This window comes from Quercus lobata, chromosome 1 (assembly GCF_001633185.2).
Source record: "Quercus lobata isolate SW786 chromosome 1, ValleyOak3.0 Primary Assembly, whole genome shotgun sequence".
In the NCBI taxonomy this organism is placed as follows: domain Eukaryota; kingdom Viridiplantae; phylum Streptophyta; class Magnoliopsida; order Fagales; family Fagaceae; genus Quercus; species Quercus lobata.
Genome location: NC_044904.1, coordinates 28,312,729 through 28,333,238, shown reverse-complemented (window position 1 = coordinate 28,333,238; position 20,510 = coordinate 28,312,729). Strand labels below are relative to the sequence as shown.

The window sequence follows — 20,510 nt, the reverse complement described above, 5'->3', positions numbered from 1 at the left end:
GATTAAATACTATCTAAGCCATAACAGATTAAAAACCACATCAGATAAAAGAAAAGGCAAAGATAGAGAGGAATGAAGATGCAAACACAAAGACAACACGCGATGTGTTATCGAAGAGGAAACCGAAGCCCTCGGCGTAAAACCTCTCCGCCGCCCTCCAAGCGGTAAGCAATCCACTAGAAAATACAGTTGGGATACAAGGACAGCAATAGACCCTCCAAGCCTAATCTACCCAGTGCACCTAAGCCCTCCAAGCTTCTTGCTCTAACGAGGTTGCGCCGAACCTTTTTCTTTTCTAGCTTCCCGGATTCCGCTACTAGACCATAGCATCAACCAATGAAGATTGATTCCTTCCTAACTGCTTCCCAGAAATCCAAACGACTGTCTCACAGTGATGATGATGGTGAGAACCAGGTTTGGTATAATGCCTCTCAAGGATTTAACAATGGAGAGGAAGAGAGTTGAGGAATTTGAAGAGATTCTAAGGTAGAGATTGTGGGTGAAACAATCTGGTTTTTCTTTAGGGTTTCTCTCTCAAAATTCTCTTTGGAAGCTCTCTTTCAATCGTGGGTAAAAAGGGGTATTTATACTGGAGTGGAGAGGAATGTGAAACGTCAGGTTTTTACAAAACAGGGGTGGCTCGCGGCTTGACCTCGCGGCTTGACCAAGTCGCGAGTTCCAGTCGCGAGATAACCGTATGGCCAGTTATCCTGTTTTGTCCTGTAGTGCTCCAGCTAGCATGACTGTTCATCTTCCAGCATGTTTGGCACGTGTGCTGCTTCTGGCGGCTTGCAGCCGCGAGTCACCCGCGAGTCCCAGCCGCGAGTCTCCGTTTTCTTGCACACTCTTGAGCAATCTTCACTCTATCTCACTCACTACCCTTACATCAAACCCACCTAAATACAGGGTTACTAAATGCTGAATTACAAGCAAATTTGGCACGGAATAAAGCCAATTAGATGGTTGAATAAATTCAACCTTACACATATCATGTATAGCAACGGAAAGATAAATAACACAAAGATATGATCACTCAGAAAACCAAACCGATAAAAACTTGGAGAGGATTTAACCTAACTATCCTCAAGATAAACCTGAATCCACTATCTTGAAAGAATCGAAATTCATACAATAAGACTTACAAGCCTCCACGCTCGACTTTTTATTGCTACCCACCAGTAGAACTTACTGACACGACCACGTGCAAGCTCCAAATCCACGGACTCCTTCTTTCTTGGATTCTCCAGCAAGTATAAGCACACCCACTTGTGTTTCTTTAAGTTCTTATAGCAACAACTGAATAATCATCAAGCTCTTGAACGAATCTCCTTCTTGATAATTCTAAGCTTGTGTAAAGGAAAGCTCCTCACAGATCTCACAAGAGATTTACACAAACAGCAATATGAGCAACACTAAAATGTGGTTAGGGTTTGCCTTTTATACCTAGGGAAAATTAGAAAACGCTAAGCATTTTAAACAAACTAGGGCTGGGTTGGAATTCTACAGGAAAACACCTCTGACCTGATTTTCGATTGATCGAGCCTAAGCTTCGATCGATCGAACCAGGCCGAGAAGCTTAAATAACTTCTACAACAGTTTATTCCAACTTTACATAAATGAACCAACTTTGAGCAAGTCTAAACACAACTAAACATATTGTTTTAATCATGGTTTGCCAACAATACACATTAGAGTTCTAAATACATAAAAACAAAAGTCTTTAGAACCTAACAGTCTTGATATAGAATTGAAAATCTTGAGATTTGTGATAAAAAGATTTTAACCATAAATAATGCATGTGTTTTAGCTTAGTATTCAATAGCCTCCACGGTAGATGAAGCAACGATTGAATATAGTAATTCTCTAAGATATATCACCTCCAAAAAATAAAAAGGAAATTATATGTTGTAGTAGACTTTCTTGTCTACACATCCGGTAAAATTGGAATTTGGGTAACCAATCACCTCCAACTGATTTATATGCATGTAAGTCAACCTGTAATCATTGGTTCCTTGTAAGTATCTCAACCTTTTTCGCAACTTTCCAATGATCCAAACCAAGGTTGCTTTGATATCAACCTAATGAGATACCAAGTGTTGAAGTAGACTTTCTTGTGTGCGTACTTTCACTAGTTTTGGGCAAAGCAAAATGAAAATACAATTGTTTATTTCTTCCTCAAAACCTTTAATGATATAAACAAATGTTTTATCTTACATGGTCCAACACTAACTACAGTTAGTCCTCCACGTAATTGAACAAAAAAATTCAACATAAATGAAAAAAGACTTTTACATGTACACTCCTATAGTCTAATCATACATGTTAAATGTTTCCCTCCAAAATACAACGTGAGAACCGGTTTACCTTCAAAAGTTAGTTCCATGAGCGACCACTACCATGACCCCTCCCACGATCTCGAAAACCCCCATGTCCTGATTGATTGATATTCATTGAAACAGTCAATTTTAGTAATCAAATTCACGCACTCATACATGTAAACACCATGACAAGCGTGCACGTGTATGCGCACGTGTCTAAGAATATTCAAGCTAGTCAATTAACCTGACGGGGGAGGAGGCGCACCACACCCCATTGCAGCCAAATCAGGACTGACCTTCTGTCCAGCTTCCTCAAGTATGCTGATGAGATCCTTTGCAAATCTAGCATTTGCGGCAGTGAAGAAAGTGTGCAGTTCGTTTTGCCCCGGCCCTTCCTATTCGACCAATACGGTGAACATAGTCCACAAGGGATCCAGGGAAGTCATAATTTATCACATATTTCACGTCCTTCACATCTGCCACGAAACAAAAGAGCATTATAAGTTATAAGAAATGCATTAGACCAACGATCTCTCACATCAGAAGCTTATTTAGATCAGAGAATCTATGATCTCAACACATTTCTGCATTTATGCTAGTGTGTTGTTGTAGCAAATAAACACAAAATGTCAGATGAATACCCCCAAAAACCATATTCTGGCAACAATTATGCACAGAGGGGAAACGTTCAAGGGCAATATCCAATATCCATAGACATGAAAACAAGTGGCTCAAACAAATATACAAGCAGGATCCATGTGACAAATAACACCATAAAGCCCATCCAATAAAATTAAAAGAAGACTTAAATTAGGGACAACAAGAAGATCAGATAATAATTTCCTTCCAAAATGAGATGTTGATGATGAGTGCTATTAGTAAATCGTTTACCTACACAATTTCCTGTACTAAAATAGAATTTCTATCAACTCTTTGAACAAGCTTTAAGAGTTTTATCTCCATACCTAAACCACGAGCTGCAACATCCGTAGCAGTCATTATAGGACTCTTGCCAGCTTTAAACTCTGAGAGGACCCAATCCCTCTCTGCTTGACTTTTATCTCCATGAATTGAAAGAGCTGGCCAGCCATCCATGCGAAGCTGCCAGGTAATCTGATCACATCCTTTCTTGGTATCCATGAAGATCAACATTCGGCTGCCATCCATGATATCCTCCAGCAATTTAACCAATCCGGAAAATCAAACCTATGAGTAAAATGACCGCATCAAATCTCATATGATGAGATCTTGAAGAAATTAGAATATACAAGAACAAAATAGAAATGGGGCCTACTTGTTATATTTCTGGTTTTCAGAAACAATGTCAACGTGCTGGCGTATATAGCATGGTTAGCTTTCAAATCTTGAGATCCTATTATCACCTATGCAAAGTCCAAGATAAGAGCCAATCACATAACATAATCGCACATTACAAACAGATACACATACCACAAAAGCAGGAACTTTCAAGAAGGGCATATGCCCTCTAGAACTCCGGCAATTACAAACCAAGCCATTAAACCTGGGAAATTACCCTCAGTTTCAAGAAAAAGGAAAGAGGGGGGAGGAGTAGGGGAAAATTCAGAAAAAACAAGCTGCCTCAAAACGAGTAAAATGACATATGAGTTATGACTGGCAACTACACACATCAAAAGTATAAAATAAAAACGAAACACAGAAAAGAATATATCCTAACAGAAGAAATCCCACAACTGCAGTAGGCAGTAGCAAAATTAAGTTAGAACACCTTACTTTGTACAGGTTGTAAAGAAACTGTCTAGCAAGTTGTTCAACCGCTTTAGGCCAGGTAGCACTCCAGTACAAAGTTTGACGATCTGGGCTAATCTGCATTGAACAAAAGATTAGGAGCGAAGTAAAGGGCCCATCGCATTGCTATTAGTGAAACTTAACAGTGGATTAGCTGGCATCTTCAAAATACCACATTTGTACTACTTGCAACTGGGCATAAACATTACGAAGTGATCATTAAAGCAATCAGTATTCCAGGACCAGGGTCAATCCTAGAATGAAGCATTTATTAAATCTCAACAATTATAAAACTAGTCGCATACCCGCGCGTTGCGCGCGGTAATTTTTTTAGGATGGTCTCATTAAATATTTTATTAATACTATAATTTTAGTTATTAACCATTTGATTTTCATTAGTTTTTAAGTCAACAAAAACCTTAAATATACCTTTTTTTTTCTTTTTTTTCTTTTTTTTTTTTACCTTTACACACACACACACACATAGTGAATCTTTACACATATCTTTAAAAAAACTCTATATATTCCACTTTTTTGGATGCGTAAAATTATAGACTACTACTCCATAATGATAGTGGCTAATTAATTTTATATATTTTTTTAGTGATCTCATTTGTAACGCTTCTTACCATTATCATATATTTACTAACTGATGATTTGCATAATAAAGACGATAAATGAGAGGTAGCATTGTTCATTAGATTTTTGAAAGTAATAGTGCATGAAAATTATATATATATATATATATATATATATATATATATATATATTATAAATAAGGTTAAATGAAATGTCAAAAAATGGATTTTTAAATTTTCTAACTTTATTTCTTACTCAATTTCTACTACTATCAGAGAACATCTCCTTTTTAGTTATGATTAATATGGTTTCCATAGTTAGAATTTGATTAGTTTTAAATTTAAATTTAGTACTACGATTGTATTTAATTGTTGATTGTTGATTTAATTTTTTAAGTGAATTAAACGGTTTATGTTACTACACTGTAAAGTTTTTAATGTTCTCCACACGGTAATCTCTATTTTATTTTTTACTTCTCCTAACAACCTCTTTGTTTTCCAATCAACGATTACTAATTGACATTTGGTTTTTTTTTTTTTCTTTATCTACTCTTTATTACTTTGTATTGGTTTTTTTTTCTATACCATCTCTCTCTCTCTCCATTGGCAACCTATCGTTTTCCAAAATTTGATGATGATTCTATGACATTAAATATGCATTATTAGTTTTTTTTTTTTTAATTTAGTGTTTTAACTTGATTTATTTTGTATTTCATTCTTCCTTTGATGCATTCGGTGTGAGAATGAGTGTTTCCCTATCATTACTCCACTTAATGTGGACAATTTTATTTATTTAATTTAGGCAAAATATTATATTTAAAATTTTTAAAAATAAAAAAGGAGTGAAAATATAAATAATTTAATGATATATATGGGGGATGTGGTTGAATTTAAATTTTAAATAAAATGAAATGAGAAAAAAATAAAAATAAAATACATAACTGTAAGGACACGATTCTTTTGCGGCCCAATAAGGATGTTGGGCTCGCACATGAAAGATCCCTCACAATATGATTTGTAGAGAGTGAGAAAGGTTGAAGAAAGTGTAAATGTTAAAAAAAAAATGAGTACAATTTGATGAGCACAATTTTCTTTTATTTGAATTTAAGTAAAATATTACATTTTTTATTTTTTTTTTAAAGAAAAAGAGAGAGAAAATATAAATAATTTAATGATAAGGAGGATGTGGTTGAATTTCAATATTGAGTAAAATGGAAGAGAAGAAAAAAATAAGAAAAATTAAAAGATATAACAATAAACACTAAATTATCCAAATTATGCTATGTATTGGAATACTATTTTATTTTTATCTACTATCTTTAATTTTTTATAATGTAATCGGATAAAATTTAACAATCAAAGAGCAAAATAATAATAATAATAATAATAATAATAATAATAATAATAACTTAAAACACAAAACTAAATCGTATCAACATAAATTAGAGTTTTTAAAAATACAAAATTTTATGAACCTAAAGCGGAGATGCAATAAAAAATAAAAATCCACCAAAACATTGAGAGAGATAAAAATCCACCAAAATATTGTGAGAGAGAGAGAGAGAGCCTTTTTGTGAGAGAAAACTATGCAAAGAATGGAAAAGAGTGACAAATTTATAGTTAGAGGGAAGGGATAAGAAGAGATAAATAAAGGAAGATGAAGAGAAGGATGAATAGCAATATTAAAGTAGAGGGTAGTGGGGAAATGAAAAGGTGAGGGAAGAAGAAAGGTTGAAGAAAATGTAAATATTTAAAAAAAATAAGTGAATGTAAAAAAAAAAAATTATAGGAAAATTGGAAATAAAAAAGAAATATATATAGATGTTAAAATTGATAAAGATGAATATGTAAAGTCAATAATCTATTTATATATATATATATATATATATATATATATTTGTAAAAAAAATAGGAATAAATATTAATTATATATAGATGTTAAAGTCGACAAAGATGAATATGTAAAGTCAATAATCTCTCTCTCTCTCTATATATATATATATATATATATTTGTAAAAAAATAGAAATAAATATTAATTATTTGGCGAATGATATGGTGATAAGGTGGTGCAACAGGAGCTCAGCAGCTATAAATGCTTCTACTATCTTTAATTTTTTATAATGTAATCGGATAAAATTTAACAATCAAAGAGCAAAATAATAATAATAATAATAATAATAACTTAAAACAAAAAACTAAATCGTATCAACATAAATTAGAGTTCTTAAAAATACAAAATTTTATCAACCTAAGGCAGAGAAAATAAAAATCCACCAAAACATTGAGAGAGATAAAAATCCACCAAAACATTGAGAGAGAGAGAGAGAGAGAGAGAGAGAGAAAACTATGCAAAGAACGGAAAAGAGTGATAAATTTATAGTTAGAGGGAAGGGATAAGAAGAGATAAATAAAGGAAGATGAAGAGAAGAATAAATAGCAATAATAAAGTAGAGGGTAGTGGGGAGATGAAAAGGTGAGGGAAGAAGAAAGGTTGAAGAAAATGTAAATATTTAAAAAAAAAAGTGAATGTAAAAAAAAAATTATAGAAAAATTGGAAATAAAAAAGAAATATATATATAGATGTTAAAATCGACAAAGATGAATATGTAAAGTCAATAATCTATTTATATATATATATATATATATTTGTAAAAAAAAAAGGAATAAATATTAATTATATATAGATGTTAAAATCGACAAAGATGAATATGTAAAGTCAATAATCTATATATATATATATATATATATATATATATATATATTTGTAAAAAAAAATAGAAATAAATATTAATTATTTGGCGAATGACGTGGTGATAAGGTGGAGCAACAGGAGCTCAGTAGCTATAAATGCTTCTACTATCTTTAATTTTTTATAATGTAATCGGATAAAATTTAACAATCAAAGAGCAAAATAATAATAATAATAATAACTTAAAACACAAAACTAAATCGTATCAACATAAATTAGAGTTCTTAAAAATACAAAATTTTATCAACCTAAAGCGGAGAAAATAAAAATCCACCAAAACATTGAGAGAGATAAAAATCCACCAAAACATTGAGAGAGAGAGAGAGAGAGAGAGAACTATGCAAAGAATGGAAAAGAGTGACAAATTTATAGTTAGAGGGAAGGGATAAGAAGAGATAAATAAAGGAAGATGAAGAGAAGGATGAATAGAAATATTAAAGTAGAGGGTAGTGGGGAGATGAAAATGTGAGGGAAGAAGAAAGGTTGAAGAAAATGTAAATATTTAAAAAAATAAGTGAATGTAAAAAAAAAAAAAAAATTATAGGAAAATTGGAAATAAAAAAGAAATATATATAGATGTTAAAATCGACAAAGATGAATATGTAAAGTCAATAATCTATTTATATATATATATATATATTTGTAAAAAAATAGGAATAAATATTAATTATATATAGATGTTAAAACCGACAAATATGAATATGTAAAGTCAATAATCTATATATATATATATATATATATTTGTAAAAAAAAAATAAGAATAAATATTAATTATGTGGCGAATGACGTGGTGATGAGGTGGCGCAATAGGAGCTCAGTAGCTATAAATGTCACGCTTTAGCTTTTAGTAATATATTAATTAAATAAAAAAATAAAAACCATGGACATTATTTTATTGGCCTCAACCAAGTATCCCATAATTGTTTGTTAAAAACAAGTCCAATCACTAGTTGGACTCAAGTCAAAGCACAAATTTTAACAAAAAAAAAAAACCCAATTTAAACTCACATATCTAAAAATCGTACAAAATCAATATGATTCATACAATACATATATATGTATCATGAGATTCATAAGCATGGTTGATACACACCTACAATACCTACTATTCATATTATACGTATTGCACAAAACTAACAAGTATGTGCATTTATATAATTAAATGTTGGTAACTTTAGTCTTTAAAGCCAATAGCTTTTCAAGTAAACAAGAGTATATGGCTAATATTATGAATAGGCAACAAAATTAAGCAAAATACTGGAGGGTAAGCAATGTTTAGAGATTTCCCCTTGTTAGTGAAAATTTGAAAATTCAAGCAATGATTTACACTCTCTTAGGTAGGTTTCAGTAATAAAAATATTGGATTTTGAATATGTTTGATGGCTGTTAGGTGTTAAAACAGTGGGTTGAACAAGAAATAAGATAAACACTACACAACCACATAGTAGGCAACCAAACCAAGGATAATAAAATAAATGGTTTTGACGAACAGATATTAATAGCTTAAATTAGTAACTATTACACAAAAAGAAAATATTTAGGTTGAATTTTATAAGAGATATTCAAAGAAAAAAAAAAAAAAAGAGCAAAATTTAAAACTAATTCTAACTTTTCTTAAAATACATATGTGAAAACTCAAAATTTTAAAAAAAAATTTCGAAAGATTTTTTTTTTTTTAGTTATTGAAAGAGAGTAAAAAAATAAACTAATTTTGTTTTCTTCTCTTTTTTTTGAGTAGTTAAATCATGTAATATTAAATTAATTAGTTTAAAGTTAATACTCTTGACTCTCGTGGGTTAAAGCAACCCAATATTAAAAAAATTCTAATTAAATTAAAAATTCTTTAATTTGATTTTTAATTATTAATATTCATTAATTAAATATGCATAGTCGAATTTTGGATAATGAATGGTTTTGAATCTCTTGAACAAAAAAAATAACCTCTGCTATTAATATTACATCATTTTAGTATTTTACTTTGAGCTAAGATTCAAAAGGCTTTTAGATTTCGTCGATGTGAGTAGCACAGTGCAAGAGTTGGTTTGAAAGAGGATAGTAAATTAATCCCGGTCCAGCCCACCAACATAAACATAATAGTAGAAACTATTGTGGGCTTGGCTGGGCCATTTGATAAAGGTAATGGTCAGCAATTGTATCCTAAGGTCATTTTGAAAACAATGAAGCGGAGAGCTTCTTGTTATTATCATTTTCAGTTGTTATCTTTTAGTTGAGGGCTGATGGCTTAGCCATCATCAATCTGAGTGATTTGGGCTAAGTTATGACCCTACTCTCTATGAATATGATCCCCTTGAGTCCTCACCTAAAACAGAATATCTTATGATGCAATATTTGTTACATGCAAAAGAGAAAGGAATCATTTGCTCTTCAATTAGCAAAGCAAATGTATCCAGTTTCCACTTGGTGCTATATTTTACCGACTATTATCAACATTATCCTTTGCATTGAACAACAATGATTTAGAGAACTTTGAAGAGATTTGACATAAGGATAAACTTAACTTCATGTAAAAAGAAAGAAAATATTCATTTATAGTAATCTCTAAATTTGAGAACAAGTGTTAAATAATTAGATACTAGGGATAGGTTTCGCTTTAATAAACTGTTTGAGAATGGCTTTCTCTTCATCAATTGCGCTTCTTTTCTTCAGGATCTTTTGGTTTGATCTTCCTTTTCTCTTCTAACATCCACTTGAAGAGCTCACGCTGCTAATCCTCTGGAATTGGTTCCTGCAACGTCACAGGTTTTCTGACAGATGGTGAGTGTAAGGTTTTTTCAGCAATAGGAGCAGTTTTAGAAGCGGAGATAGAAACTGGAGTTGCACCTTCTTCTTCTATGTGCTCATCTTTCTTCTTTGTCTGCACAAAGAGGTAGGCAACAAAAGTTCACAGAAACTCTTAACTTCTTAAGGAGCATATTTAGAGCCCTAGATTGTGATAGGCTTCAAGACCGTATTAACAGAAGCTTAAACTAACAACTTATCTAGATTAAAAAATAAAAGACTAACAACGTATATAGAAAAATTACACACAAACAGAGGGGGAAAAGACCAAGTTTGACCACAAACCTAAATATAAATACCTCTCAAACTATATAGGACCATAACATGTAAAGAATATATTTCTTTATGAGACCGCTCAGTCTACTTCGATGTCAATGTGATGAAACCAGTTTTACCACCCCTGAAGTCTTCTTTTATACAATTAGACTCCACTTTTTCTTTCTTAAACCTGACTGAGACAAACAAGTTATTAAAAATGATCACCAGATGTAGGACCTATATATGAAAAAGAACATACCTAATGCACAAAGATCGCACTTTTGTGGGGTTGGAGAGTGGTAATTGGTAGGCATCCTTACCCCTACTTATAAAGTCATTAATATTTGTTCAACAATTAGTTAAGTAGGTAAGCGAGTTTGAGCAAATAGTATATGTTGCTACTCACCTATAACTTCATAAGTTCCTATTGAGCGAATTGAATGAATCCATCCAACTTACTGTTATAGTATGCAAGATACTATGCAACATGCACACCCTAAGGAGTTGATACTAACTTTGTCTATCCAACAATTTGCTCATCACTGACATGGATAAAGCCAAAAATTACTGGTATATGATTTTAATCATATCAAATAGTAGAGCTTTAGATGACCAGTTAAAAATTAAGCAAGAATTGCATCCTGTGTGTCTTTTCTCCCACCTATTGTAATGATTATACTTAGAATGATAGACAAACAAGTCTTTTACTTGATCATTGGCTGTTTTCCATGATAAATAGCCAAAACCATTACTCTGATTAGGCAACCATAAGGTTGTACTAATAAAATGAAGAATGCCATGAGCTATAACTATTACTATTACTCCCATTTTAACAAAACAAGAAGAAGTTCCAACAACAACAAACTCCAGGATTTCCAAAATGAAGGAATATGCATCCATTTATAAGGAGCATAAGGCTGTACTAATAAAATGAAGAATGCGATGAGCTATTACTGTTACTCTTACTCCCATTTTAACAAAACAAGAAGTTCCAACAACAACAAACTCCAGGATTTCCAAAATGAAGGAATATGCATCCATTTATAAGGAGCGTGGATTGAAACCTGTAGTGAACTAAAAGTTTAAGTTGAGAAATAATGGTTTTTATCAATAGAAAAATAAACAACTGACACTGCTGAGACATGGGATTCAAACAGTGATTTTGCCTCTACTTCAACTAACTAGGAAGGGGAGGGTTGGTGGGGACATTGCCATTTGGTCCAAGGAGAATTTTTTTTCTAAATAACAATAAATATTAAAAAAATTTAGTTAATTGTCATGTTTCAAAACAATGTTGAAAACTAGCATCTCGAGTTCCAAGATAAAAATCGAGTTTTTAATTCTCGATTTGTAAGTGGATTAGTCTAAAGTGGAAAAAAATTAAGCTAAAAATCGAGTTTTAAAGACTCGATTGCTATAAATTGAATAAAAACGCCGCTATAGGTCTATAAAACGTCACTATAGGGCTTAAAAAACGCCACTATAGGACTCCATAAATCTATACTTATGAAAAAAAATTTCCCAGGAAAACGCCGCTATAGGGCTTTAAAACGTCACTGAAAGGCTTAAAAACGCCACTATAGGTGAAATTTTTTTCACATGAAACTCGAGTCTTAAAGACTCGAGATCTATGTGGCTTTTTTGTAATATGGATCTCAAGTTTCTAAAACTCAAGATGCTACTTTCTTATATTGTTTCAAACGTTGCCTAACTAACTATATACAATTATTTTGCATTGCTGTTTTGCACATTACCTTGGTCCAAGGATATCAAAGGAGAATCATAAATCCCACACAAGACATAAAATGTTTATTTCCCCTCTAGTAGGAACAGTATATTAACCCCATACCTATCACCACTCTTTACACATTTACGTTCCTAGACTCTTTAGTGCATATTAGTAATTAGATGTCACATATGACATAACCAATTAAGATCTACATCCATAGAGGCTAGAATCAACATATTATCACACAATTCCTCAACTAAGGAGAATCATAAATCCCACACAAGCCCAACCAAGGAACACCAAATCCCATTTAATCAGAATTCCCCCATCCCCATCAAGGATTCCTCCAAAAATGAGATATATAAAACCATCTCCTATCCTAACAACAGAGTACCCATCAACAATAACATCATTAAAAGCACTCGATAAGCTTAAAAAACAAATCTTTGAAACTGAAATCTTAAAACCCATTACACCTTTTTATAAATTTAATCACATCGCATATGAAATAAACACCCACATATATTAATGTAGATAGGAAATTAAGATAAACAATGAATTACAAAGTTGAAGAATAAGAAAAGGAAAGGGACCTCCAACAGCAAGATTGACAGCCACAAGCATAGGCCAGAGAAACTTGTAACACCGAGCAAATGACTCTTCTGGTGGTGGCTGAGGTGGCAGAGCAGAAGACCCATGAGTGTCCATTGTTGATGGTGAAGAAACTCGTTGGGTTTTTGTTTGGTGCTCTTGAAATTGTTTCAATTGTGCTGTTTGTGAAGGCCAAAATGGCCAAATGGCCATAAAATCATAAGTATATAGTTAGTAGACCCAGTTTGTAAACATTATAATTTACTAGCATCTCGAGTCTTAAAGACTCGATTTTGGGCCTCAAAATCGAGTCTTTGAGGCTCGGCTTTTGTATTCTGATGTGGCCAAATCCCACGTGGAAATCGAGTCTCTAAGACTCGAGTTCCACGTGGACACACCACGTGGGATTTGGCCACATTAGACTCGAGCCTTAGAGACTTGGTTTTAGCAAACCAAGTCTCAGAAACTCGGTTTCATATTGTGGTCATTAAACACACGTGGCAGACATGGAAACCGAGTCTTTAAGACTTGGTTTCAAATAGGCTATTTTTTAAAAAATAACGCTTCACTCACCCTCTCTCACACAGATCACTCTCCACTCTCACTCACCCTCTCTCACAAAGAGCAGACACAGTCTCACTCACCGTCTCTCTCATCGCCTCACGCTCTCACTCACCGTCTCACGTTCTCTCACTCACCATCTCACTCTCACGGTGAACTTTGTCACTCACTCTCTCCACTATCAGTCACTCACCTTCTTCTCTCACTCACTGTTCTCTCACCCAGTCTCCACTCTGAGTCTCCACTATTTCACATTCATCTCCTTCGCCAAAAGAATTGATCAAGCCACAGCAAGCTTTGAGTTCCTTCAGTCTACGCGGTCTTTGAAAACTAAAAAAAAAGGTGAGTTGCTTTGTACCAAGTTAACTATTTGGTTGCCGAGAAACAGTGGGAAAAATCAAAGAAACTTTGGTTTGATGAAGTTCTTTTGTATTTTGGTTTCTGTATTGAATTTCTAATAAAACTGTTAAAAAAGATCGAAACTTTATTGTTTTATGAGATTGAATTGGTTTGTGGGTTTGATTTTTTTTTTTTTTTTTTTTTTGTTTTGTGCGTTGTTCTGTTCATGGGTTGAACTGTTGATATCAGGCAAATTTCAAATTTATATCTTGAACTATGCATTGTTCTGCAGTGATGATGTTAGGGTTTGTTAAGTGGGTCTTTGTGAAATTAAATTGTTGATTTTAGGGTTTGTTAAAGTTGATGATTTAGTGTTTAATTGGATCCATTTTTCTGAAAGTTTGATGACTTTCTTCTTGCTAAATTTGATAATGTCTTAAACCCCTTTTTATTTTCCTAATTTTGTGAATTCTGTATCTGTGCTCCTTTAAATTTTATTTACATTTAAATATTTCAATTGGGTTTTCATTTTTTTTTTTCCCGATTTAGTAATTGAAAATTTTCTTATTGCTGATTGTTTTGTTAAAAAGGCCTCTGCTTTTTTGTTGTGTTTGCAGCAAAATATTTGGCTAGTAGTTAAGTTTTGTCATATTCATGTTATATCTGTTTAGTGATAATGGATGAGAAAATTTAGCAGCATGTCACCTTGTAGGATTAGGCTGTTCCAGCACCCTAAGCTTTCTGTTTGATTCCTTTCCTTGTAATTAACCAAATGAATCTTCATGGTCCTGTTAAACTAAACCTTATAAAATCAGTGTGTTTAGGATTATAGTATTATGTTTATGTAACATATAATATCAATATACTATATGTCAATGGGAATTACCATTTTTTTCTCCTAATCATTCATTTGGTCTCATATCCTAATATACTCAGGTGTCTCATCTATAAAATGTTGAAAATTATAGTCTTATTCAATTTCTTTGGAGAGAGAGAGAGGGGTTAAGTTTATGGAGTAGATGTATCAGTATGAAATTTAGAATGAAAGACAATCACAGGAAATGGTGAAGGCATGTAATCCAATTTATTGGCATGACCAAGTCTCAAACTTGTAAGTGAATAGTTCTAGATAGTATCATGTAAGAGTGCATGAAGGTCTGGGGTGCAATGGAGCTGGAATGTAAGATTTATTAAAAGGTTTTCATTTTTAGAAATTGGTGTCAATGAAATTTCTTTCAGATCTGCTGTACTCAAATATCCCTAAGAGGTTAGCAACCAATAGGATGAAATGAAAATTCAAGGGGAGTGGTCATTTTGATGTTTTTTCTTAGTATGAGATTATTTGGGGTAAAATAGAAGAGTCTTTAGTGTGTTAAAGCCTGAAAAATGGCTCATTTTTCATTTGGAAAGTAGCATGGGATGTGTTATATGCATGCACCTATATAAATGGTGAGACTATAGACCATTTGTTGATCCATTTAATATGTTTTATAGAAGGTAGTCTTTAAAGCCTCTTGAGATCCAATGGCTATTATTAGGGAAGGTATATTGGAGGAATTAGTTCGAAAAACATCCCTCAAATATTTGGAATTTTGACTCGTTAAGTTTGAATATATATATATAAATATATATATATATATACTATATAAATATATATATATATATATATATATCTTATGTTAAGTTGGAATCATTGATGATTTGAACTAAGTTTAATTGGTCTCATGTGTGGGGTCCTACTAGTTGCATTTCCATTTAGATTTTATAGAATCGCTTCATGAGTGTGCAATTCTTTTGGGTTCTTTGTTTATCATCTTGAACAAGAAGTAATCTTGTCTTCTAATAAAATATCTTAGTTTATAAAAAAAAATTTAAAATTATTCTAAATAGAAAGTGTACTTTACATTTTTGTCTAAAATTTAAAATGATCCTTTCCAAACAAAGAAGGCTTGACAAAGAGCCATAGGCCCAAAAACAAAAAAAAAGAAAAAAATTCTAGGCAAAAAGAAAAAACTACTGCCACATTACGCGACTGCATCCTTCAGTCCTTCTATGTATTGTTGTTATCTACAACACAAATGACAATCATAAAAAATATTAATCTTCAATTTATAAAATCATTAGGTAAAATAAATGTTTATCCTATTAGCAACCATACTCTAAAATCACCTACTAATAACAATCACATTACAATACAATAATAATAGACACAAGAATTGTGTCACATTACAAAACATATAAACTAAACTACAATGAACTATTAACCAAGTGCTGTCCAAGGACTGTCAATTCTGCGGTACAAAGAATCCAACCAACTATGAATTCCAATATTTGTATTTATAGTCTTTGGTTTTTTTTATTAGGTAGTAATAATAAAGATAATCAACAAATAAAGATATATAAAGCACCAAAATCAAATCAATAATCAATAAACAGTAAAGGCAAATTTCCTTGAATTATCAACCATATAGAAAATAATCCTGAAATTCATATCTTTCCCCTGATTATCCATGAAACAAACATAGCAAAGTACAATGATTATACACACACACACACACACACACACACACATACTCATATATATATAACAAAAATAAAAGAAAGATCTACAGTGAAGTCCAAAACACCAAACCAGCAGCAAACGAACTGCAAACCCCATTTTGAAAACTAAACAGAACCACCTCCCCCAAACTAATAAATTACACCAAGAAAGGGGTGCATACAAACTCTCCAGCAAATATATTACACTCCACCTAGAGGATTAGTCAAATAACCTACTAGCAGCAAACAACATCTAGCTAGCACAGAAGCTGCAATAATTTGAAACCAGCAAGCAGGGGATACGTGATTCACCAGGCCCACTTTCTATTTTCAAATTATTCTCGTTTTTTTTAGCATAAGCACATGACTACTAGCTCAACCATCACCAAACCAGTCACAATCATGCCACAAAAAAATTGTCTAACACCTAATCTTCGACATATACTTACTGTCAATTGCAGTGATCCTTTTAGGCACAAAAGCCCCTAATCTCCATTTTATTTCCAAAAAAAAATCTTGTAACCATTTGTTCTTCAGTAAACATAATTTTTGAAATTTTACAAGTGTTCCTCGGCCTCCAAATATGATATACAGCAGTTGCTATGGCCATTTTCCCCACTCTTGATTGTATACTTCTACTTGTTAAATTTTCCCCCCAATCAATTACTGCTCCACAGTGATCAGGCACCTGCTGCCATAAAATTCCCACACTACTTGCTGCCACATCCTGCTTGAAAAGGAACATTCAAAGAAAACATGATCCCTGGATTCACACTTGTTTCTGCAGAATCAACACGACAAATTTTCTTGCCAGCCCCACTTCTAATCTATCAAAAGTGAAAAGCCTATCTTGAATAGCCAACCAAAAAATAAATGCATGTTTTGGCATGATGGCAACATCCCAACCCACTTTATCCCAATCAACTTCATTGCTTCTATTTCTAAGGGCTTCCCAAGTAGATTTACAAGAAAATATAAAAATTTTAGTTAGAGTCCATACTAAAGTGTCTTCTCCATGAATAGGAACCAACATTCCTGTTGTAAAGGACTTTGATCCATAGATCGAGGAGGCCTCCACTGCCAATGACCATTAACAATAATACTAGACACCCTAGCTGAAGGATAGTTGCCTGCTGAAATATGGCTTTAGTATAAAATTTGTGACTAAGGACCCATTGAGGATGCCAATTATCATGCCAGAAACCCTACTCCCATCTCCAATTTTCCATTTAAAAAACAGAATAGTTCTTGGGGGGGGGGGGGTTTACCTTCCAAAAACTTTGCCCTTTCTAAAGGTATCTGTGTATCCATGCCACCCACAAGGAGCCAGCTTGCATAAGCAAAATCCAAATGTGCTTCGTTATTGCAGCCCTATTCCACTCCCTCCCTAACCTTTTTCAGCCCCAAGTCGCCCTCCTTTGTTGGCAAACAAACTTGAGTCCAAGCTACTTTAGCTATATGAACAGCCTGATCAGATTGAAAAGCTTCTCAATGTCCTTAATGAGCTTAGCTGGAAAAATGAAATAGCTTGTCCAATAAACTTGAGTCCCAAACAAAACATATTGAATTAGTTGGCCTGAAAACAGGGATTCATGTATTCCAGAATAGTAAAATGAGTGATCATTAGAGTTTTGTTTTGATATAGACATATTATATGAAAATATTAATAAAGTTTGACTTCTTTACGTTATATGACTTTGGATAGTAAGTTTTATTGTGAACTTAGAGTTTTGTTATAAACTTGGATAGTAAGTTTTGAAAATAATGTAATGGCCAGATATAAGTTGATTTTTGAGTATTTTTCTTAGATTGTTTTTGGTTTTTTTTTTTTTTTGAATCTTGTCTATTACGTGCTAATTGCTTATCATTCTTGTGCAGTATGGCTGCTGCAAATGCTGGACGGATTGACCATACGCAGCCTGGCCCTATTGACACGTCGGTGTTAAAGTTGCAGCCCACCCATCAGTCAGAAGCTATTTGGAATGGGCAGGTACAACACAGCAGTAAATATTTATGTCAAATGTACACGCATTTAATTCATACAATGTACATGCAGACGTTTGTCATATGTTAATCCAAGGATCTGTTTTGTGCAGGATCCAGGGGCCCTTACCTGCCGTGGCCGTACTGAAGAGTTCTCCAACCGAGAGCCAATGGTGGACGACCAAGTCGTTGACATCATTAAGGCATTGGGCTTGGAGGGACTGCTGAGGCAATCGGGTAGAGAGCTTGACCATGGCCTAATAACAGCCTTAGTGGAGTGATGGCGGCCCGAGACTCACACCTTCCACATGCCACATGGTGAGATCACCATCACATTGTAGGATGTGGAGGTGATTCTCGGACTTCCTGTTGATGGTGATGCTATAACAGGGAGCACACAGAAAAATTGGATGAATGTGTGTGAGGAGTTCCTTGGCTTTCAACCTATAAATCAAGAGCATAAGGAACTTAATGGCCAAAGGATTCTCATCAAATGGCTTTTGGAGCAAGTTGCTAATCCATTGCCACCTGATGTCGAAGAGGATGAGTTGCATAAGTACGCACGATGCTATATCCTAGTGCTACTGGGGGACACAATATTCATGGACAAATCCGGCGATAGGGTGCATCTAATGTAGGTGCAGTAGTTGGAAGACCTTCGCAACCCACAAAGGTACAGTTGGGGAAGTACTTGCCTTGCATGGTTGTACCGAGAGCTATGCAGGGCAAGCCATAAGGACACCAGTCAAATCGGTGGGTGCTTACTGTTGGTCCAGCATTGGGTATGGGCCAAGTTCCCCTATTTGTGCCCGGCAGTTGAGCGTGGCCTGCCAGTGGGCGCTTATGGTCCTCCAGCGCGTGGTCCTCTGTACCTGAAGTAAGTCTCTACCTTATAAGGATTGTTTCTTATTCTAGTGATATTATCAATTGAGTAAATATCTATAACATTATCTTAGTAGTTATATGTGATAACATTATAGTTTTAGTCATGACATTATCTTAGTAGGAAAGTTCTAGATATTGATCCTTTGTTCTTGATTGTTGTAGGTGGTTGCGGGTCCCAAACAAGAAAAACAGGCCTGCCCACATCTTCAGGGACAGGTATCGCCAGCAAATAGCTTCAATGTTGCCAAGCCAGGTATGAAAATGCCTTGTTTAACATGTTAACATGTTTAGGAACAAGATATATGTTTAGTGAACTTTGAAATATAAACATAGTTGCCTAATGTGTTGCGTACTTGTTTTTGGGCTACTGTAGGTGGTGTGGCAGCCGTATGAAGCCGATTTCAAGGACCTTCCGCCATGGTGCGTTGCAGGGAGGGCTGTGTGGACGGCAACGGTGCCGCTTGTATGTTTCCACCTAGTAGAGATACATACACCGGATCGTGTCGTTCATCAATTTGGGATGATCCAAGAAATTCCCGGCGATGTTGACACTGACACCGTGCTTCATGCCATTGATTTGAGGGGGAAGGTGGGCGTTGATTGAATGCGGAAACATGCTCTGCATATCATGCATTGGGGTAACCGCCTTCAACGGTGTTGTCAAGCAGTGCTTGGTGATATGCCTCCACAGCATCAGTACTTCGAATGGTTCAAAAGGGTGACTCGGAGGTTCATCGATGTTCTTGGTGCTACATTGATTCTAATGGTAACTTCTCCACATCTTCTACATATTACCGTACTTCTTAGCATGAAACCACTATTTATAAAACATGATATATGTGGTCCAATGTATGCTTAGCATCAAAGAAGTAGCATAAAGCTATTGTCTACTTAAGATTCCTTATAGAGAACTTTGTTCATTTACCTTATAGAGAACTTTGTTGATTTCAAAATCTAATTTCAAAATCGAAGGTCATATTTCTTATTTCAGCCTTTAGAGTTATGGTATACATTCTTCTTCCCATTCTTATCATTTTTTATTTTCTGCTCATTTGAATTTTTAATTAGCATTTCTGTCTACATCTTTAACAGAAAAGATAATTTAAATTTAATTAAAGGTAATACTTGGTCTCCCTATAATTTGCAATTCTTGCTAGTAGAACTAGTTACTGTTCAAACTATTATTTTCTTATTCATTCGCATTGTTGATTTCGTATTGCATTACTAATATACTTGGTTTTTCCATGTGCAGATTGAAGGATACCTCCGTTTGTTGAGCCGTCACCCGGTGGCCACGAAGGACCACCAGGACATTACTGATGTGCTGACTGCAGTGCAGGCGATTGGCAGTGTACGATCTCCGGACCCTGAGGTCCTAAATAAGGAGGCAGCTACTCCTGCGGCAGCAGC

General features: G+C 33.9%; 2 protein-coding genes and 1 pseudogene across 2 annotated transcripts in view; 1 reads left to right on the top strand and 2 right to left on the bottom strand.

The window, feature by feature from the left end:
* Nucleotides 1–2,660: 2,660 nt before the first annotated feature.
* Nucleotides 2,661–3,485, bottom strand: LOC115951996 (DEAD-box ATP-dependent RNA helicase 20-like). Its single transcript, XM_031069103.1, has 2 exons — nt 3,284–3,485; nt 2,661–2,794 (listed from the first exon to the last, which is right to left on the bottom strand). The coding sequence occupies exons 1-2, from the start codon at nt 3,483–3,485 to the stop codon at nt 2,661–2,663; spliced, it is 336 nt and encodes a 111-aa protein (XP_030924963.1).
* Nucleotides 3,486–10,000: 6,515 nt separating this feature from the next.
* On the bottom strand, nt 10,001–12,908 carry LOC115951987 (annotated as a pseudogene).
* A 6,606-nt stretch (nt 12,909–19,514) lies between these two features.
* Nucleotides 19,515–20,510, top strand: part of LOC115951976 — an 11,485-nt gene continuing 10,489 nt past the window's right edge. Inside the window, exons 1-2 of the mRNA XM_031069088.1 lie at nt 19,515–19,866; nt 20,353–20,502. Coding sequence (XP_030924948.1) covers nt 19,705–19,866; nt 20,353–20,502 — 312 coding nt within the window. The 5' untranslated portion in view covers nt 19,515–19,704. The remainder of the gene's footprint in view (nt 19,867–20,352; nt 20,503–20,510) is intronic.

Coding starts and splice junctions, on each gene's coding strand:
- LOC115951996 (XM_031069103.1), bottom strand. CDS start 3,485: ATGGATGGCAGCCGAATGTTGATCTTCATGGATACCAAGAAAGGATGT. Junction 2,795..3,283: donor TGTTGCAGCTCGTGGTTTAG/GTATGGAGATAA, acceptor GTTTCGTGGCAG/ATGTGAAGGACGTGAAATAT.